Source organism: Numida meleagris, chromosome 14 (genome assembly GCF_002078875.1).
Source record: "Numida meleagris isolate 19003 breed g44 Domestic line chromosome 14, NumMel1.0, whole genome shotgun sequence".
Taxonomy (NCBI): Eukaryota; Metazoa; Chordata; class Aves; order Galliformes; family Numididae; genus Numida; species Numida meleagris.
In genome coordinates, this window is record NC_034422.1 from 9256650 (window position 1) to 9279184 (window position 22535).

Consider the following 22535-nt stretch of genomic DNA (forward strand, 5'->3'; position numbering starts at 1 on the left):
GAGAGCTGGGGGCGGGGCCGTCGCAACGGCCGCGCGGCCCGGGGGAGGGGGAGCGGGCCCGGATGAGGAAGTGATGTGAGCGGGCTGCGGAGCGGCGAGGAGCGGCGCGGCCGCGGGTAACGGCAGCGGGGGGTGCCGGAGGTGGGCGGCGGGACAGGGGCGGTTGTGCCCTCGCCGGGTCGGGGCCACCTCGTCCCGCGGCGCGGGGCTGCTATCGCCGGGGCCGCGCGGGGTGATGCTGGGCCGCGCGTCGAACAAAGCCCCGCCCGGAGCGCGCCGTGCTCCTGCCGGAGTTCCCGGAGCCCTGGGCCGGGCCCTGGCTGCCGGGGGTGGCCCGGTACCGGCGGTGCGTCACGTCCCGCGGCGGTGCGGGGCTCCGGGCGGAGTGCCCCTGAGGGAGGGGTAGGAAACGCTGCGGGAGTGCGGCTTTGCGACGGTTGAAAGCGTCGGAAAATGACATGAGGGAAAAGGGATGCTTCAGTTGAGCCGGGAAGTAGAACGTGCCGCGGGCCCCGAGGTTCGCTGCGTCTCCTTCGGCGATCCCTGGGAGTCGGAGCCGTGGAAGCGTGGCTCGGGAACGAGGCGTTTGCCGGGGTGCCCGAATGGCTCTCGGCCCCTTCCTGAAGTTACAGAATCACAGAGCCATGGCAGGGTTGGATCAGAGGGGACCTCACAGCCCCCCAGCCCTGCCGTGTGCTGCTGCCCCCCAGCTCGGGCTGCCCAGGGCCCATGCAGCCTGGCACTGCCAGGGATGGGGCACCCACAGCTCTTCTTTTCCAGGGCCTTGCCGCCCTCTGAGTGGAGGATTTTCATATCCGACCTAAATCTCCCCTCTTTTAGTTTAAAGCCATTCTCCCTTGTCCGGTCATTATCGGACCTTGTAAAAAGTCGGCCCTCCTCCTGTTTATAAGTGCCCCTTGAGTTCCGGCCCCTTGAGAAGGCGCTGCAGTGAGGTCTCCCTGGAGCCTTCTCTTCTCCAAGCTAAACAAGCCCAGCTCCTTCAGCCTCTCTTCCTAGGAGGAGGTGCTTCAGCTCTCTGAGCATCTTTGAACCTTGAACAGCGCAGCTTTGCTTTTATTCTTGAGATTACCCCTATCTTTGTTGATTTAACATTGTTTTTGTTTTCAGGGTAAACTGTGAAAGGCTCTGGGCAGAGGGCCTCCAGCTGCCCCCATGCTCTCATCTGGGGTGGAATGTCTCCTTGACTCCTCTGCCTGCACTGGCACTGAGGACCTGCACAAGGGGCTGCCGCTCAGCATCCCCGCCGGCCTTATGGCTGTGTCTGAGGCCGGTGCTGGATTAGATGCAAAACCCGATGTGTCCTTACCTGAGCTGGCACACAGTAGTGAGCTGTCATCCGAGCACCACAGGACTTGGGAGGCAAAAGGCTTTGGAGAGGAGGCAGAGCATCTGGATGATGTGGTCAGAGGGGTTCATCGGGAGCCAGCAGAACCACTTACGGAAGAATTACTGCAGGACGAGCATGCTCAACAGCATGAAGAAAACAAACGAACTCGTAGGAAACAAGACTGTTCTAGCGGTGAATACCAGCAAGGAGGTGAAGAGGCACAAGATGCTGAGGAAGACCATGCGGAATGCTGTGCTCTAAAACGTGGGGAAAAATGGTTAAAACAAGTAAGCAAATTAGGATCTGTGATATTTTGAATTTAAGGTTGCAATGACAAGGCAGAGGATTTTGTCCATGTGATTTTTCTACTTATTTGTGACTTCTGTCATGTGTGTCATTACTGATATTATCAGAGGTCTGCTGAAATATTTGAGTAGAGCAATGGTGTTTTAAAATACCAAGCTTTTTTAAATACTGATGGAATGGTAAGAGGCAGGTATATAACAGAGTAAGGAACAAAACTGACTGGTGACTAAAAAGGAGGAGAAAGAAACAGCTGAGAAAACTTTTAGGCCAATATCCGTGTTCTGTGGATACAGCACATTTTACAAGTATTGTCCCTAGTCAAGGTACTAATCACTAAATAACAGCTATTTGAAGACTCTTCTTCATTTTTGGAATTATCTGTCAGTTAGTGAACTGTTAGTGTTCCCTTTCCAAATACGGAGTCACAAGGTCATGGTTTATTTTTCCTCCCCTTTAGCAAAGACTGATGATAAAAATGTTGCTTCTAAGCAAAGACTTGCTGAAAAGTGTGCCAAATAGTTTACCTACAACTGAAGAGTTATAAAACTCTTTATTAAAAAGTCAAGATTTTTTAGTTCCTCTGTTGATCAGTTTTCTGTAGTTTGTAAAGAGTTTTTACATATAGAAGAAGAACGCAGGGGAGGAAAAAACAAAAGTATTCTAACTGAACATATACCAGCCTGGAACTATCTGGATAAGTTACATGGTTTACAGTGTTGCATAATAACAAAATACCTTCTTTTTTAAATGTATATTTTTTTTCCTTTCTGACATCTGTTTGATTTATTTGAAGAGTTTTGAAAATAAAAACAATGAATTTTTCCATAGTTGGGTTTTCAAGATGAACTTTCATGTACTTCAGATATTCAGATAGTTTTTTGGATTGGGTTGGGATTTTTTGTTTTTTTTCCAAAGTAGACCCATGTCACCTGTTCTGGGTTTATGTGGTTTAGAGCCAAGGGAAGGAGTGGTAGAGGACAAGTTCTAGTAAGTAACAGAAAAGACATGCATCTTACCAAAAGTATACAGTAATGGCTTGGGGATGTGAGCGAGGCTTGGAGACTGGATTATTCTTCTGATTCATATTTGCAACAATTTCCATTTAAACTATCTGCATTTTAGCTGCTTGCGTGGGGATACCTTTCTGCTAGATACAACAGCACTTTACAATGCAAAATACATCTTCTGGATGCATCACTATCTAATACTGAGGTGCTGTTGATTGATAGGGCCAGAAAGGAAAGGCAAGTGCATGTGTGAATACCTCTGGAAGGGCTTACATGTTCTGAGGTTTCTGGGTGTTTGTCATTCTTAGACAGAACTAACCTAGACGAGCAGGTACAGTCTCTGAAATGTGCAAAATGTTTCAGAAAGTTGATCAATCTCCACTTATATTTTTGTCATGTTTCAGGAGGATCCTCATCTAAACAAGCATGAGGTAAATTCTTCAGCAACTTGTGGCACCAAAATAGCAGGATCTCTGAAGAGCAAAGGTGCATATTTTTGTTGTACGTGCATGCCTGCCTCTGCTTTTCTCTCAACTTCCTTTTTGTTGATTTAAAATTGATGAGAAATTGTAAGATAGCTCACTTAATTTGTTCTACAGTAGAAACTATTACCCTATGTTGTTCAAACAATATGAAAGTTTCATCCTTTGCTTTTTAGCAAATAGCCTATATACTTTCCTAAATATTTTTTACTTAGAAGATGTGTTTTAGATGTGCTGGAAACTTATTTGCCCCAGAGCAGAAGCTCTTGTTAGTAGCTGACGTTTTGCATTTCCTTATTCTTCAAAGCTGGTTTACATGACGGTGATAATAACAAAGATTTAAAAATATGACTCATCTATCTTCCAATTTTTAGAAATCTTTAAGTCCAGAATTCTAAGGAAGAAAACAGCAAAGCTCATCCTTAGTTTCATTATGATCTGTAATTTTCTAGCTCCAAACGATTTTGTCACTTGGCCTACAGCTAGTAATTATTTTTTTCTCTCTCATGCGTTGTTGTTGAGAATCATAGAATTGTTTGAGATGGAAGGGACCCCCAGAGGTCATCCTGTCCAACTCCCTGTCTTAGTTTGCTGTAATATTACTTTTTAATAATACCATCTGTTCTCGATCCTTAGCTGGAAATATGAAAATGATGTGCAGAAATATGAGTGCGTACGTAATGTTTTGAATATGAAGATATTCAACAGCAACTCTCTCATTTTTGAACTTTGTCATTCTCTTCATGACTTTACAGAAGTGTTTATTAATAATGCACATCGCTTGGACAGAATGAAATTCAAGGAAGAAGAAATGGAAATGGCAACTCAGTGCATAGCTAGAATACAGCAGATAAAGAACCCAGCTATGTTGAGCTTTGATGTAACAAATAAATATTAGGATGTTGGCCAAGACTTCAAATGAATTGAGTTACAGGACCTGTATTGCTCCTGGTTCATTATCAGAAAAATCTGAAAAATACAGGGTGTCTGCTGCTCACGTGGAATGTCTTTACTAAAAAGGACTGCATTTCTTACATTAGGTTTGTGATGAAGTTGTTTGTTTGCTTTTTTTTTAATGGTTTGTATTAGAATGGCTAGCTTCAGTTCTCACTTCTTCAAAAGCTTTGATAAGCAAGACAAGCTATACACAATGGTGTGTATAATGCCAAGAGAAACACAGTAAGCTAAATGCTTTCTAAATATATTGTATGGTACTGATTTGCTTTATTTTTCTTATGCAGGAGAAAACCAAGCAAATTTTCAGGTGACAGCTGAAACTCTCCCAAAGCTTACTGAAGAAGCACAAGGTATGAAGGCTGACGGGACTAGAATATTTAGTAAAGCAGGATACCAGAATGGCAGTGTGAGTAAAGGTCTTCCACCTGAGAGTGACAAATGCCCAGATGTAGACACAGTCATGGCTAGAGCTGGGGTTTCAGAAACCACCGGGTTAGATTTCATAGAGCCTTTAAAAGTTATGGACATGGAATCAACAACAGAACACTCACAAGAAATAAGTGAATATAATGGGTTGAAAGCCCATGCTGACACGTCATTGAGAATGAGGGGCAATGTTGTATCTATTTTGGAGACTACAGAAGAAAAGTTACCTAGACAAAATCTTGTTAATGAATTCAATACATCACTTGATAATTGCCAGACTTACCAGCAGGATGAAGAAAACAATGCTTGTGACTTCTGTACCGTTGTTCCACCTAAAGGTAATGAACCTGTTAGGTTATCATCAGTAGAAAGTTGTAGAATGCTCTCCATAAAAAATTCTGAAGTTATATGTTCGGTTCTGGAAAGCGTCTGTTATCTGGACTTTAGAAATATGTCACTAGACAACAACAGCACTGCAATCCATGGAATTATTAATGAAACCGCAAAAAAGCATCTTCCTGAAAGCATGGCAAGTCAGACTAATTATGATCACAGAACTGGATTTGTAGAGGACTCCACCTCCAAATCCATGCCGGTAGAGCATCTCTCAGTGCTAAGGAATAAACAATTATCTAGCGATAAAACGGGTGATAGGGAAACAAATGATAGTACAGGCAAATCATACAGCTCTGAATTTGAAGAGGCTGCTGAAATCCAGAGAGAGATTGCTGTGGGAGGTAACGCTGAAGCTCAAGAGAGTGCTGATTCTGAGCATTGTCATTCTTCAGTTTTCAGTTCTATTGCTTCATCTTCTGAGGAGTTCTCAAAAGAAAAATTAAAAATGATCCCATCAGAAGCCAGTAAGTGGGAAAAGAACCAGTTGCAATTCTCTGTCAGTGATCTATGCAAGGATGATGCAAAAGGAAGTAGCCTACTGAAGGAAATGAACAGCGTTGCTTCCCATGAAATTGGACAGACAGATGTATGTATTTATAAGTCCTACAGTAAAATTTCTACTGTCAGTAGCCATGACTGTCAGGATCTTTCTGCCAAGCTAGAAGAAGGTTCACCTGAGGTACAACTGCTTGAAAAGGAATCTCAGAGTAATACAGTGTTAGAGTTTTCTGGCAAAGAAACTAATTTGATTTATACACTAAATGTAACTCTACCTCCTGTTACACAAAAATCAAGAGAACCTCACTGTGATGAGTGTCTATTTTGTACTGCTCATGAAGTTGCAAGCAAGGACAAGGCTGAGGATAATCTATCTGGAAAAGAGTCACTTGGTTCTTCTGGGGCTACAGAGGAACAACTTGCTGAATTTGTGCTGCATAAAGACAAATTCCAGTCCTCAATAAATCCCAAGACTTCTGGTGAATCTAGTGTGACAAGCAACATTTCCCAGAAGAACAGGAAGTCTTCAGAAGGGAAGGTAGAGAGTGTAGACACTGGTTTAGAAAATGAACATAGCAACACATGGAATTCTAGTAATCAGAGTTCAAAAGACCAGCATACAGCTGCCACTGCTTCCAGTATCTTATCAAGTAGAACACACATAGATGATGTGGTCCTGAACAGTCATTTTTTTAAGGCTGATGTTGAGATGAAGATTGATGAAAATGATAGTTTGGAAGGAGAAGCTTCAGCTGGATATAATAGTAAAAAGGCAATCATTTTTCTGGAAGAACATTGCCCTTTGGCATGCAGATGTCTTCCTTATCAAGATGACTGGGGCAACAGATGTGTAGCTCTGCATGGGATAAATGATATTTCCACAGAAAAAAGCATGTTTTGTCTAACTTATGCTGCAGAGGAGTCTACTGCTACCTTGGTAGGAGATGAGATTTCAAATAAGAATATGAAAGCTGAAAATACGAAACAATTTGATCTTTGTAAATTAACAGACAGCAGTGAAATTATTTGTGACAAACATGAGGCAAAAGACCAAGTTAGCACGTGTGCTGTCCCTGCAGATGAATTTGATAAAATAAGGACTCTGAGTTCTCCAAAAGTTCCTGGAGGCAATTGGAGAAGTAAGACCAGTGAACAGCTATTAGTCAGATATTTGAACAAAAAAAATTGTGTTCATAATTTTGGATTTTGCAACTCTCCCTTATGCCCGAAGATGAGAGAACTAGGCACATCTGAGAAGAAAGGAATGTCATCGCTCACAGCTAGTTCTTCTGAGTACAGCTCTTCAATCTGTGCTACATGTCCGTTACTCAACAATACGAACATGCAAACAGAAAAGACCCTTTCTGCAATTGAAAATCAGTTTCTTGCACATCCGAGTGAGTTCTATGACCTAGTTCCAGGCAGCAAGCAACATCTAGAAACCTTAAATAAAAAGCCAGACACTGGTTTACAATTTATCGCTACTTCTGCAGAGGAAACTAAACTGTCAATGAGCTCTGGCCAATATGAAGAGAGACTGTTAAAAAAAGGTGATGACCTGACTCTGTTAGTTGACAAACACGTAAGAGAAGATGGTTTTCAAAGAACTGTAAAAGAGAATGTAGTGGATTTTGAGTCTTCAACTGGTTTAAGAAATGCAGACTGTTCAGGATGCATGGGTTCCATCGGTGATCTAATTCAAGAGAAAATGAAAAAACTAAAAGAGAAAGGGAACAGCTGTGGAAGCGAAGATAAGGAAACCCTTGAAGAAAGCCTTTCTGATAGCAGATCACAATGTTCACAGCATGCTTTGTCCATCAAATGCGTGAAAGACAAAGCAGAGCTAGTGTTTTCAGGAAATAAAATGCAGCAATCCTTGGCAAAGATGAAGTGGTTAATTGGGGACCAGGCAAATACAGTTAGTGCCCCATTTTTGCCCTTCTCATCAATTCACAGGAGTCTGTTTTACAAGCCAGAAAAAATGCATGTACTTTCACAGATGGAAAACAAAAGACTGAGAAAAAAATCTATCTTAAATAACTCTTGCTCACAGTTGATGTTGGAGCCTGGTAAAGAAACAGATGCTAAAAAGGACGTGGGTCCATCCCATTTTGTGAAGTTTAACATCCAAGACTCTTCTAATGAGACTCACAGGGATTCAGAAACACCATCAGCTCTGAACTTAGGAAACTCATTGCCTCAGAAAGAAAAGCTATGCGTGTCATCTGAGAATACAGACATAGGTAACAGTGATTCATCTTCAGATGAAATTTGTAGCAAAGGTTCTTCAGAGACAAAACCTCTTTCTGTAACAATGTATGTTAAGAGCAGAGCTAGCAATACTGAAATACCATCTTCAGAGGATGAAAAGGCAACTAGCTCTCTGAAAGGTGCAAAAAGTTCAGGCGTTCATGCATGCAACAAAGAAAGGCAGAGAGATGAGAGGCATAGTGTGCTAACTGCAGAAGTCATGGATGTGACCTTACCAAAAAGTGCTGATTGTGGAGAGAAGTTGAAGAATGTATGTGTAGAAGAGAAGCTGGAAAGAGAAGTGTCTCACAGAAAAAAGTTGCCCATACATTCTTTCCTTGATGGAGAAGATTGCTTATGGACCTCATTAGAAGGTTCAAAAGAGTCTAGTAGCAAAACAGTTACTGTCAGTACTGAGAACTATGAAAAAGGTTTTGAAGAAATCCCAAGATCTGACCTAAATAGTCTTTCAAAGGAAAGAAACGCTACAAAGCCTACAAGCTTCACTGATACCAGTTCACTTTCAGAAGCTGTGCAAGATTATCAAACTGCAGATGCATCTGACAGAGATGCTTCACCAGAATTCAAAAACAATAAAATAAGCATGCTATCAAACAGTTGCAAAGAATCATTACCAAATTATGTAGTTCGATGTGAAGTATGTGTGCCTTACAAATTAAATGCACAGAGCAGAGATAATGCAAAGGAAATTACAGGATGTCAAGACACTATACCAGCTCATTCAGTTTCCACGGAAAATGAGACTTCAGATTCTGTGAGACTTGATAGAGTAGAGAAATGTCAGGCTCTTAAACGAAAGAAAAAGTATGAGGAGATTAAAGTGCATGGGTCAGACAAGGCAAAACAAGAAAAAAAGGCAGAATACAAAGTGAAAGCAAAAGTTACATTGCATCCAAGCATATTATACAGTTCTGAACTTTTATGCAGTTCTTCAAATGAGTTGGTGATGTCAAGAAATACAAAGTTTGAAAGTCCTTCAGAGGACATTTTTGTCATTAGAAGCAGTGAAAATAAACTGTGTAGCACTTTACAAGAAATCAAAAGGCCAAAGATTACCACTGATACTATTAGTTCATGTTTTTTAAAGACTCAGGATTCAGAAATGGAAAACCTGAACCTTAAGTCAGGTTATAATGGAATTCTTGGTGCCTTTGGAACTAAAAATAAACTAAGAGGACCTCTTCCATTAAAAATACAGCCTGGAAGAACATGCAAAAAAGTTCCCACATCATATCAACTAGAAACTGTAAGAAAAATAAGAAAACCTAAAAGTTCAGCTTTTTTGGAGCCTCCCTCAGAAATGCCCCCTAAACAGGAAAACACAGTCCTGAAATCTTTGTACTTTGCCTGTAAATCACCAACAGTGAAAAAGGAAATAGCCATGAGATTCGTCCATATGCCAAGGGAGAAGGCCAAGAGGTGCAGTTTGCTGAGCAGCTTGAAATTCAGAAAATGTACCAAAGAGCCAGCGCTACTGAGCAAGCTGTCTGCAATAGCCAGCAAATTACTGGAACCTGCCACAAGCATCCATAGCTTGGAAACTCTGCCGTATTCTTCTGAAATTCTTCCAGTGGCTGCAAGGTACGGCCAACATAGATCTAAAAATCTATTGGAAGCTGTCTCCTGCATTAACAGGAGCTTACACTCACGCTGGGCTGACAGTTGGTGTACCAAGATGTTCAGCTTTCAATCTTTTGCACTTTATTCAGTAGGATCTACCAAAATACCTTCTTTAGACTTGAGCAACAATTCTCCTTCTTTCTTGGATACCCCAGTGTTCCCAATTTCTTTTCATGTAAAATTGGACTCCAGTTCTGTGACAGACCTCACATGGACTACATCTCAGCACTCTGCACATCGCAGACTGGTTTTGGAAGAAATGCCGGCACCACCTTCAAAGTGGACTTTTCTCCTGTCTCAGAGCTGTTCAGATGCAACAGCAGTCAAGGAAGATTCCAGTCAAGATCATGAGCTGCATTCCCCTCTCTCCGTAACAACCCCAGGAGTTGTTGCACTTCATCCTGACCACGGAAGAAATGCCATAGCTAAAAGAACAGGAAGTTGCTCCATGCTTGGCCTTCACACAGTGTTAGCACTTTCTTCACCTGGATGTTACAGGATTTGGACAAGAAGAAGAAACTTAACCAGTCATATTCCTACCATCCAGAGACTATTTATATCCCAATTTACCCAGGGCTTGAAAGGGGCATCTAATGTATCAGATGACCTGGTCTCTTCCTTGCCGTACTCCTTGGGCAGGGCGCTATCCATATGGAGTCAGCATGGTCCTTCTGCCTGTCCCTCCGAAATCACTCCTCTTCATTCCAATCACTGCAAGTGGCAGCCAAGTGTGGGCATCGAGAACAGGTAAAACTCATCAACTTATTTCTGAGAATAAATACACATAGAGTATGTTCTTGCTTCTTTTTTGGGAGGGTGAGGGTGATAGACGCTTGTGCTGCAGAATCAGTTTTCCCCCATTCCAAATCTACATGTTCTGCTCCAAAAATGGCTCATTGTGGAAGGTTCTTACCTACAGAACAGTCTTTTAGCTGAATTTAAATATATTTGCCTTCGCTTCTTTAATGCTATCCTCTTTTGGCAGAATGGCTAACTCTATTTTCTTCTCCCATGCAAAATAAACACACCATGCATCAGAATATATAATGCAGAAAGGTGAGCTACTTCATTAGGTCTATTCAGAGTGACTGCAGAACAACTGGATTTCTGAGGTAGGAGAGTTTTTTTTCAGAGGTCTGACCCACGAGTTTCACTTGAACCACTGTAAAATATTCAGCATCAGATTAGGAAGAATCCTAATTGGGGTGCGGGGGGAATTCAGTTACATCTTTAATTGTATTCCATGACTGTTCTGTGCTAATCGAAACCTCTTGATGTGTACTGTGCCTTTTGATAGTGTGTTGTATTGTTGGCACGCACAACCCAAGCTCCATTTCAGGTTGGTGAGGAATTTTGGTGTGTCTGTCCTTCTCGATGCGAGTGGGAAGAGCGCTGATGTCTACTTTGTATATTTCACTTAACTTTCCTACCTACATTTGAAATATTTTTGCTGAGAAACAGAATAAAAGAAGAGGTTCCTAGTCCTGGTATGAGATTTTTGCATGCTCTTGTGCAGACTTCTTTCCTGTTATGTCTCAGTACCTGCTGCCTGAGACACAGGATGGTTCAGTCCCTGATCTGGCAGCCTTGAGATTGCTGGACAGAGTAATAGTTCATGAGTCTGTTTCATTAACTCTTGTGTTTAATATTGCAGTCTGTAGAGAACTGTTGAATTTCACTTATATGTAACTAATGCTGCATTTTGCTTTAAGTAGAGAAAATACCTAATAGTTTATCACTTGCTAGTATAAATTCTCATGTCTACTAAGACAATTTGAGTGAGAACATGAAGTAACTACTCCTTTTTGTGAGTTCTCTGCACTAAAAGATAGAATTTGAATAATGACACAGAGACAACTTTGCAGCATATTCTGTAAGACCTGCCTTTTTTGTCCCACAAGACAATATTTCAGGCTGAATTTTCTAGTGTATAACTTAGTACTTTGGAAGTAATCACATCAGTAAACTCTAAAGTTTGAGCACTTAGCTTAAAATAAGATGTTGCCATTTTTAACACAAGGAAAACCCTACTTTTTAAAGCTACTTGCTGTGCATGAGATGAATTATTTTGTATTGTAGAGGCATTTTATCCTTGGACTGTGAGATCTGAGCTGACTTAATCTCATGTTTTCTTCTATAGTTATGTCTGCAGACTCTAAGGCAGTTTGTTACAGCACATCCAGTAACTAAAATGTAGGAGGATTTAATTTCTTGTCATAAAGGGTAAATTGAGAACCAGCTGTATTGCTATGAATTACGTTTTCCTAAAGAAGAGAAGACAGATGAAATCTTATCACTCTATGTGAAAAATGCCCGAAGTTAAAGTAGCGCAAAGCTCAGTTTGTTTTTTCTTCTTAGATATTTGAAAGGAATTGATGTATCTGTCTGGGTACACTTAATTCTTCAGGCCCACTCGGGTTTTCTTTCAAATTAAAGTTATTGTAGTGAATTTAAGGCAACAAGTCTGAAAGAATGTTTCCAGAACTTTAAGGATGTGTAGAAAGTGAATTCTATTTCTAAAATAACTGTACAAAAAGTATAATTAAAGAATTTGTATATAAAATAATTGAAAGAAAAAAAAAAACCCTTTAAATATATTACACCATTTAAGATTCTGTTTTGCTGGAAATTGATAGCTTGTTCTCATCAACTAATAATTCTTCTTCTAAACATATTAACAGGAACAGTGGCAGAAGGATAATTCAGTAAATCTCTCTTAAATTTGTGTTTACTCAAAATCTATATGATTACATAGAAATAAATAACTAAGATATGTCATTTCTATATAAGAAATTCTGGCATATAAATACAAAAATACAAGAAAGTGAATTTGGTGCAGCATAAAAGCATTTTCAGCACAGCTGATGGCTTTTGATTCTGTAGTGTTACAGGCTGGCTGGAATTTCTTTACATAGGTATTTTTTTACTCCATAAAAATTACCAACCTTATAGAAGGGCCTGTGGTTATTCTGATTAATTAAGTGTATTCCAGTAAGATTATGAGATTTAGAGACAGCAGAGAGAGAATTTTATGAAAATCCTACTCTGCACTTTCTACTGTTCCACCGTGTACTTTTTTATTTAGTAGAAAAATTATCCATGATTTTTGTTCCGTTTTAAAAGTTGTTTTTTTAATAAGGAATCTAGACTTGTGTAGCATTAGCTCAAGCATTAGCTTGAAAACTGTAATTATTTGTCTCTCTCTGTGCTCTCATTTCCTTTTCTTATCACTACAATTTTAAGTAGAACTTAAGGTAGAACTACTTCCTACCAAGCTGTCAGTGAAAGTTAGTTACTAGTGGGCTAAATGACAGATGTGGCTTGCTCCTGTATGATTTTACTTCTTACCCTTGCCATTCCCAACGTTAGCATTTTTTGTCTTGCAGTCCAGATTATATTAAGAATCTTTTCCCTCATCTTTTTTTATAATGTAGGTCTAACTTCTTTCTCTCTCTTTTTTTTTTTCTTTTGAACCAGCTATGCCATATTACCACGCTTACCTGTACAGAGTATGGGAGCACTACAGACTGCAGGTCATGACATATGGTGAGTATCTGCAACTTTGGTATTTATGCTGAGTGGCAGGATCATAAGCTTTCTTGGAACAAGGCGTTGCTGATATCGTTCTGTGGTTCAGTTTTTGCCCGTTCACTTCAATAATAGCTTTTTGATTCAAGTTCTAAAGAGACACACTGATTGGATGTCATGGGGGAACGTCCAGGGGCATTCACACAAACACTGTTGTCGATCACTGCACAGAACAATGCTGTTGCTTTCAAGCACATTAAATACCTTACTACGAAATAGGTTTGTGAAACTGCAGAACTTAGTTTTCTTACTTGGATAAATACGTTCTTTTTGCTTGAGGATGTGGAAATAAGGTGCTGATACTTCCTTCTACTCTTTTTCAGTGTTGGAATGGCAGATATAAAAACTGTTATATTTATCTGTGAACAAAAAGTACTAAATTAATACCCGTGACAAAGAAATTTGCTGACAGAGCAGGAAAATTAATCTTTTTCTATCAGTAACTACTAAATAGAGCTATAAACGATATGGAAAGAAAAACAGTGGTAAAATTAGATGTTCAAAATACTGGCAATTTAGTTTATTTCAGTATCAGTGTGAGCAGCAGCAGTTTTTGGCTGTAAGCGCATAGTGGAGTAAGTGTTCTCTTGGGCAGTTTCTATGAACCACATTGTTTTCTATGCCCATATTGCAATTTAGGGACGAGAGCAGGAATGCAGTTGCAGCATAAATTGGGTCTTGATCTACTTATATCCTCTTCTTCCTCTGTTACAGTCTGGAACCTTCATTCCCTCTTCCACTACCAAAGTCTTGCTTGCTTTCGGAAGCACTGCCCCCTAGGCTTCCAGAACCTGACCTTCAGGTCCATGCCCTTGATGAAGCAGATACTTCCATTCCAGACTGTTTTAGATCCCAAGATGACACAGAACTGAAAAAAGTGAGTTCATTTGAGATTTTAGGTATCTCGAACATCTGCTGATGAATGTTACCTATGCAATGTTAAAAGACAAGGCTTCTAGTCCTAGTCTGTGCTCTTTCTTTTTTTTTTTTTCAAGCAGAAATAAAGTGGTAAAACAAAGATGAATAGGGAATTTGGGTAACTAACATGGTAATTTTTTCCTTCATCTTAACTTTTTTTTTCCCCCTAAGACTGACCCAGAAAAGAGGCCAAAGAAAGTCTCACAGATCCGAATCAGGAAAACTATTCCTAGGCTAGATCATAACCTTACTCCAATGGGACTACCCAAACCAAAAAGGTAAGCCATATCATTTTCATGGACTCATCGCTACCTTCTTTGTCTATTCTGTTTATTGTATAGAAGTGCTAGCTCTGACAAAGGGAATGTATTTCTTCACATACTGGCTTGGTAATTAAGTGTGAATAATTAAGTTTTAAAATCAGTCTCAAGAGATGAAATGTTATAATCTGCTAAACTGTTCTTTCTTAGCTTCCACAAAAAAGTGACCTGTGAATGGCTTTCCCTTTCTTTTGAGCACCATTATCTCAAAACATCATAGTATGCTAGAAAAAGCATTGACCTGTGCAGGCAAGACAGGCTTTAACAGATGTTTTAAAAACACGATATGAAATGAGGTGCTTTAGGCCCTCGTTTCTTCATTCTTCTCTATCCCCAGTTATTTTAAATCAATGTTTTAAGCTGAAACATAATTAGTTAGCATTTAAGCATAGTAGACAAACACTCCTTGTTTCTAGTAAAACAGCCTGTTGTGAAAAGATGCTTTTGAAATTTTTCTTTCTTGATTTTGTTCATTACTTTTTCAGGCTTAAGAAGAAAGAATTTAGTTTAGAAGAAATTTACACAAACAAGAACTACAAGTCCCCTCCTCCAGCCAGGTTTGTTCTGCTTCCTCATGAGAACACTGCTGAGATAAACGTACATTACCTAGGCAGAGAGAGGGAGCAGATTGAAGGGTTCTGATACTAAGGGGGAGTTAAATTTGAAAAATTGCTTAAGTTCAAAGCAGTAGGGAAAGATAATGCAAAATTAGTATCTTACAGTATCTTACATCTTACATGGAAAGCAGTGAAAAAGAATACGAACTAAGAATTTGCAGTTATCTAAGTAGAGGTCTGTGTATTTTTATCTATCCGTTCAGTCCCGTTTCCATCTATGTACAGTACTTAGCTTTTCTAAATTTGAGGGCGACTGAATATTCTTTAAAATCACAGGAATAACTGTTACCAAGTATATCATGACTATCAAGACCGGTACTTTATTCTATAAAATCAAATTTCTCTGTAATTGTGCTCTTGAACTGAAATACAAAGAGATTCATACCAAATGTGAATCAATAACGTTATTTAGCTAGCAGTATAAATGTGCAGTTGCTGAAGGTGCAAACTGTAGATAAGCATACATGAGAAGGAATATGAAGGGGCTGTAAAACTGTAAGAAGTAGGAGTGTCTACTTGGGTTATGAAATGCATCAGTCTCCCTGTCCTTGTAAGGTGGCCAACTTCTTGACTATTCATGAGCTCTATCTTCTGCTTCTATCAGGAGTTTGGAAACAATCTTTGAAGAGCCCAAGGAAAAAAATGGACTCTTGATTTCTGTCAGCCAGCAGAAGAGAAAGCGGATTCTGGAGTTTCAGGACTTCACTGTACCTCGGAAGAGAAAGGCACGAGGAAAAATCAAAGCAGTGGGAAGTTTCACTCGAGCAAAAAAAGCTGCACCACCAAGTGCGGAGTTAGATGCCCTTCTGAGTCAGAAGCTAATGGACCTCGAAGAATTTTTTGCAAAGGAGGATGAGCAGGAGCTGTTGTGTAGCACTGGAGGGAGCCGTGAGCTGAAAATGGTCCAGTGAGCTACTTTACTATGTATTATAGTCCTGTTGGGAGGAATCTACTGATTTCTTCATACCTTACTCTACCACTCTCTTCTAATATCTCATGATCAAGTATTGGCTGTGACCCTCTAAGGTGCTATTTAATCTTTTTTTTTTTTTTTTTTTCCTACTGGAGGGATTCTCTTAGGGTCACATGTGACTTAGCATTCCTTCCCCAACCTCTGGAAGTTATGGCTAATGTTCAGTTATGTTTCAAGACCTTTTAAGGGTAGAGTAAGAGTATCAGGGAGGAAGCAGCTCACCTTCCATGATGCTGGGACTCTGTACTCCAAAATCTTTGCACATTGAATCTGCTGTTACTACTGTAATGGCTGTTTGAACAACCTGACAGGCAAGTATGTGGTGTTTGGTAAAGATAAATTTTAGCCAACACGTTCTTGATATACCACTAAATTTTTAATAATTAAAAATAGCATTCCTATCTTACTTTCAATTATTTCTTCCTTCTGTTTCTGTAGAAGGTTCCTTCTGAATTTCTGTGCCCTTCCTGGCTTCAGGCAGCAGAAGCTCCACATAACTAGACTTTAATGAACTTGCACTTTGTATATCTTAGTTTATTTGCAGCATGAGGACCCCTTTTAACACAACTGTGAGTACAAAACAAAAAAAAAAGTAATACTTTCAGAAAAGATGATGCCCGCTGCTGTTTTTTTCCCAAACAGTGAGTTTTTACCAAATTGGCTGATGCTTTATACCCCTTCTCCAGAGGCAAAGCCTATGAGTACGTTAAGCCACAGGGTATGGAAGCTGAGCATTTTATTAGCTGAGCAGAGCTGCTGCGTACAAGAAGCACCAGAAAAACCTTTGAGACTCATTTTGAACCGATTTTAATTTCAGGTAAAATATCAGCTTGATTTTAACACCCGTTTTAGGTTTGCAATTCAGATAGCTCCCACTTAGATACTCTGTGTACAGCACTGCTGTACGCAATAGCTAGTGTTGTACAAAAAGCCTCCTAGCACGTGAAAAACTTTTTTTTCATAAAGTGAGGCCATTTGTCATTAGATGATACAGCACCGGGCAATTTCTCAGCCATAACTTTTAAGAGAAGAGCGTTTCTTTCTGGGATAACTTCTGTTAAACTTACTTGAAGCATAATTCAAAATGAATGCTAGCTGCAGTACAGGTAATTTCTGTCCTCTAGTGCCTATAGAAGTTATTCATGCAAAGCTGACTTTGCTAGGATGCTCAATTGAACTAGTTTATTCTTTCACTTGTCACTTAAAACTTGCACTTTCTTAGTTACCTATCCATATAGTAACGTTTATATTCACATTCAGAATAAGCAAGTATCTAGTGGGCAGGTATTTTAATGAAGTCTCAGTAGATGAAGGCCTGAAAATACCATCACTATCTTCTGCTGCTCTGCCATTTCTGTTACTGGCCTAACAGAAAACTCCAAAATTAACAAGCAATCTGTTGAATTCCAGAGTTTGGAAAGTAGAGAGATGGAAGAAGAATATTATGTTCTCTGTGCCTGAATCTTGAAAGAAATGGTTTTTTTGTTTTGTTTTTTTTCTCTCAGTTTATATGCTGGGATTAATGAAAATCTGCATTCTTGTTTTGGAGGCTGATTAATCAGGAAGACTCAGGAAAAGAGAGAGGTGCAGACTTAGAGTAGTGGTAATTTGGATTTTGAGGATAAAATAACAAGATGGGTAAACTTCAAACTTATTGACATAAAATTTCAGCAGCAAGGTCTGGTTAACCTAATTGAGCTGCTGGGGGAACATTTTAATTGATCTTCTTTATTTTTATAGAAATCCCTTAAAAAAAAAATCAACTGTTTCAAAAAATATTTGAAGCTTTCTCTATGTCAGCTTATTACCCAAATATTGACTGGCTGGAAGCTGTTGCAAGAGTGATATATATACACAAATAGATAGATATATTTTTATGGTTTTATGCCGTAGAATGGGATTGTGACACAGTGTTAATTAACCTTCTGTTAAAATGGGAGGCTTTTACTGCTGTGACAGAATTGAGCTGTGTAACCTCACTGGGGCTTTTAAGAAAACAGTATGGATGAGAGGGAGGGAACTCGGGTCCAAGCAAAGTTCAGGCTTCTGATATGGAACTTTTTTTTTTGTCTACTTTCTTGCTCTGTCTTGTTTCTAATTGCTTTGAAATAACACTTCTTAACTTTTTAATAGTTACAGCAGAGGGAGCATAGGAAAGAAAACACTTGATCCCCTTTTATTTACAGTAATTGGAGGAGTTAGAAAATGATGTAGCAGTTGCCTAGCTTGTCCCAGACCTTAGAGTTTGTGGATTATTCTGATCTAATATTTGTATGATAGAGTTGTAAGCTAATTGAGACAAAGCATTTCTTTTCTTCCTCCCCACATCCCCCTCAGGAACAGATGTCAGTCATGCGTGCACTTTTTTCCCTCTCCCACCTCTGTCCCTATTTACAACACTCGTGGAACAACCTTGTTCCTTGTGGCTGTTCTTTGTACACTGGGAGCAGTGATGGTGCAAAGGTAGGTAACTGCCACTCTGAGCTGCTTCTGTCTCAGATCATTGAAGGAAAAAAGTACAGAGAATGTATGTTTAGGGGTCGTAAATACTTCCCTAGTGGAAGAATATGTACAACTCTCTTTTCATAGAGAGAGCCTACTTCAGTAATTTTTTTTTTCTTGTAACATCATGGAAAGACATTTGTACATATTGCTCATGGAATGATGTCTAGAGCAGCTTGAGAAGAAATGCAAAGCTTTTGACACGTACCATCTCATAGCAGTTATTTTTCAGAGACAGGCAGCTTTTTTTGTTTTTTTTTTTACTAAATTAGCTGATTATGAGGGTTAGATTTTTTTTCTTAAAAACGTAACATCTTATTTTCATCGTGCTGCAACTGGAGCAGCTAAGACTACTTAATGTACATTAGAAAGTTTGCCTGCCTGGCCTTGTGGTTGCATACATTTGAGGTCTAATGCTTGCTGGATATGATCTTCTGCAAGCGGTTCTCATTTATTGCATTTCATGTGAGTTGGGCCTTTGGCATATTATGTTCCAGGTGCTCTTCTAGGATATGGATGCTAACTGTGGATTAAATGTCTAAATGATGCTATCATGTCAACAAATAGCTTAATGAGAATTTGTACGCCTGTGCCATTAGCCTCCGTCAAGCTCTTGGCATTTTATTTGTTCAATATTGTGTGAATTCAACATTTTACTGTTTCTTTTGTGTGTGTTTTTAATTTATGGAAATAAATTTTTCTGAGAACCTTTCTGTTGTTTTGGGATTTTTTAAAGCCTTCTTCAGGCTTGTACTAGTAAACATGCGCAAAACATCTGTCTTACAGACATGGGGGAAAAGGCCAAATCTCCAAAGAGAGTGACAGCACTAAGTACCTGGGTGGGCTGTGAGGGAGGTAAGCAGCAACAATTCCAGTGCTCCTTTATCCACAGCCCTACTTTAAAAGGAATGCAAATGGACCTGTGGAAGTTAAAGCACACTCTGAACTACCAGGCTCCTGTTCATAATAGTAGCATTAGGACAGCACAGACCATTCCCACTATTTCAAAAGTATTTGAAAAGTATTGGAGCAGGACCATGGTTCACATAATGCAGCGTGTGCAAGAAATCAAACCACTGCTTCTAACTCAATGCTGAAGCACAGGAATGTCAAACAGGGCTAGGCAAGCTTTTGTAAGAGCTGTAACAGAAAGTAATTCCCCCCACCCATGAGGTCTTACCTATAACCCAGTGCCTCTGACCCAGTTTTTTTTAACCCAGGTATTACATATTCAGCAGCACTCTGTTCTTGGAAAAGTTAAGCTGGCACTTGCACTTCACGCTGTTCCTGTGATTGAAGTGCAATGCTATCCAAGTCCTGCAGGTGGCATGAAAGCTCCAGTAAAGAAAGGGAAGGAGCGCTCCAAAGCCCTCAACCGGACTCTGCTCTTCCTCCACTCCATCAGGGCTACAGCTTGCTGGCTGCGATGCCACACATGAAGATGATGTTCTGTTACCATACTGGGACTCGTCTACATTTCATTTCTCGCCTCTCTTTCTTAAAGGTAGGTGAGTTTGGATTTGCATCCACTCTCTGTTATTTGCTTAGTTAATGACAAATGGGGACAAATTAGAGAACAGCCTCAGCTGTGAAGCACTGAACCTAAAACCCTTAGTGCTGCTCAGAGTGCAATTTATTTTTTCTCAGGAAGTGAAAAAGGGAAATGAAAAAGGCTAATGTAAATGAAACAAAGGAAAGGCAACCTAGGCATGGAATAAACTGCTTAAGAAGAGGTCGCTTTAGCAGTGTATTTTATAACTGAATATTTTGGATTCCTACTGCCTAGCTTTGCTTAATTGAGGGGTTTTATTTTGTTTTGTGTTTTTTTTCCTTGCTCTGTAGGGGAGATTGATTTACTTTCTCTATTGCAGCTGGCTGGTCTTCACTAGTGGCATTTCTTTTATTGCTAGCAGTGGTTAATGCCATCCACATGAAAGTCTTTCTCCCCTAATGGGCAAAACGAAACTATGATATGATACACTGTATTCAGAAGACTTAATATCACATTCAGTTTCTGCTTGTAAAAACAATGGTCAGCTTAATTAATTCACCTTTTGTCACATCAGAAATGTCAATGTACTGTATGAAAAGTAATGATTTGTGTTTCTGAGAACTTAGGTTGCTTTGAAGTAATGCCTCCTGTTTATTTCTATGGAAACTATAACTGCTACAAAGAGCACAATCACACTATCTGATAGTACAAATTCTCAGCTAGAAAACAGTAATTTTCAACGCAGTCACCACTATTAGCTGTGTGTTTTTGTCAGCAACTAACAAGAGCCTGCATGCCACGCTTGTAAAAACCCACACCAGGGGAGGTGACCCACTATTACCACTGCTGAAATGCACCCCCCCCTCCCCCCTCACTGTGCTCACAGGCACTGTTTAGCCTCTGTAAACATTCAGCAAGCATTGGTGAATGCTAAGGGCGCCATTTTTTCCACATGGAAGAATTCAACACAAGTTTGCTTCATATGCACTTCCATGTCAGGTGCCATTCTGTCACACAGCAACAGAACGTAGCTGAATATTGGTGGGAAGGTTCAACCTCTACTGCTGTACCACCAGCATTCACACCTAACATCATGGGCCAACCTAATAAAATAGGAGGTGTTACTTTTGGAGCAGCCCTCATATATCCATTGCTTCCCTTCAATTTAAGGCTGCAAGAATCCAGATCTGCTCACTCCTAGGTGTCTTACTATATGAATTTGAGAGAAAAGTATTTTGATTTACCAGTATAAATCCTTGATTAAAAAAGGAAATATATTCTTTCCAATTAAAACCAGAAGAGACTTCTGATAGTGATTACATAAGCAATCTATCATACATATCTGTATTCAACGTGGATTGCAATTAAAATCAAATATAGGAAGACAATCCTGCAACTACCAAAATATCAGTTGAATTTTTTTTTTTTTTTTGCATGGAAACAGTTTTTAGAAGATAAAATAGGAAATGCAAGGTAAACTGCTACCCACTAACCTGTGCCATTCGTGACAGTCTGTATTTCAGTCCACTGCACTGACCCTGCTGTTCCCCCCCAAAAAATGCTGAATCCTCCATAGCAGGTAATCTGATGATCCTAGTTCTGTGCTGTGGGTTATGTGAACTCGTGAATGCTGTTGCACATGATTCCGTGCTTCAAACAAGAAAGGGATGACATAGGAGTAATATTACATGATCATAAATGTAAAATCTACTTTCTAAAGAAAACAAGGATTATGACAAAAGAATAATCAGCATACATGTCCAGAGATGACAGTTTCCTTGCAGATTGCTTTGGATAGTCTACTTCCTTGTTTCCAGCACTGCTGGTAGTACGTGCCTTGCAAAGCCTTTACAGCAGCTGTCAGGTTCATGAGGTGGCACAGGCATCTTGTTTGCAGAAGTCTAAGATGCCTACAGACCAGTAAGAAAATATGTCCTTAAAATACTGTCGGCTTTGAAAATGACAAATTCTCTAGCTACTATTCCCTAAAACAGAACAGTGGTGAAATTCCCCTTTTGAATTTCAGTTCTTTAACAACTACTAAACTCACTCAGACATCTAATTCATTGCATAATCTGCATTTACTTCAACACGGATTTTCAGGTCCCCTAACAACTCAGCCCTGACTCACAGGCAGTTTCCGTTATGGTGAGAACTAAATATAAATTTCATACAGCTTTCAGAAGATAATAATGAAAAAACTGTCCTTTAAGTATAAAAAGATTTTTATCTTGAGTTCTGTGGTGTAATTTTTAGTGCATTCTTTTAAAAATTGGAATTTTTAACTTACTTTGAAGTTAAATATAAAAATATGAATATTTTCCCCAAGCTTGATATACCCAGATCTTTGGAATAGGAAGGAAAAATTTCAGAGCAGGAGTAAGACAATTCTACCTCAATAACTTTGTACTTGCTCCAACACGTATCATTCCCACAGAACCCCAGTTTCAGTGCTTATGGATAGGAGTTGCAAGAGGTTCCAAACACACTCCACACATTATACTCTACTAACAAAGTTGTGTAGAAATTACCTCTCAAGTCAATGCTAACAAAAGGGCAATGTCTATGCACAGAAAACTTCCTGCTTCACATTTTTCTCTAACTTGGAATGAAGAACTTGACTTTACCTGCAGGTGTACAATTAAACACTGATTCTGCCAGCTGAAAGAAAGGTTCTCCAAGGATTTCCTGATAGCTCATGTGAGTTGCAGGAACAAGGTACTGAGTAGCATCTTTGAAAAGCAGATCATTGTCACCATATTTTTCTGACTGAAAGAGATGGAATTCAGAATCCAGCTTGGTCCTCAAAAATTC

General features: G+C 39.7%; 2 protein-coding genes across 11 annotated transcripts in view; one reads left to right on the plus strand and one right to left on the minus strand.

Annotated features, from left to right (window-relative positions):
- PRR14L (proline rich 14 like) lies at nt 1-18938 on the plus strand. Of its 3 annotated transcripts, XM_021413180.1 has the most exons (10): nt 1-116; nt 1129-1635; nt 3066-3147; nt 4385-4450; nt 5315-10058; nt 12789-12857; nt 13614-13776; nt 13989-14095; nt 14623-14694; nt 15359-18938. In XM_021413180.1, exons 2-10 carry the CDS (start codon nt 1174-1176, stop codon nt 15663-15665), a joined length of 6072 nt encoding a protein of 2023 aa, XP_021268855.1. In that variant the 5' UTR covers nt 1-116; nt 1129-1173; the 3' UTR covers nt 15666-18938. The 3 variants fall into 3 exon arrangements, with proteins under 3 accessions (XP_021268855.1, XP_021268852.1, XP_021268853.1); XM_021413177.1 differs by having other exon boundaries at nt 4385-10058; XM_021413178.1 differs by having other exon boundaries at nt 39-141; nt 4385-10058.
- LOC110406549 (melanotransferrin-like) overlaps nt 12864-22535 on the minus strand; it is a 24471-nt gene continuing 14799 nt past the window's right edge. For 6 of the 8 annotated variants that reach the window (XM_021413198.1, XM_021413201.1, XM_021413200.1 and 3 more), the window contains 2 exons: nt 22349-22535; nt 21395-21631 (listed from right to left, as the gene is read on the minus strand). In XM_021413198.1, the coding sequence (XP_021268873.1) occupies nt 21588-21631; nt 22349-22535 (231 nt within the window). In that variant the 3' untranslated portion in view covers nt 21395-21587. Of the gene's footprint in view, nt 13259-19085; nt 21372-21394; nt 21632-22348 lie in introns of those variants that run through there. The other 2 variants (XR_002443496.1, XM_021413204.1) reach the window with 2 other exon arrangements.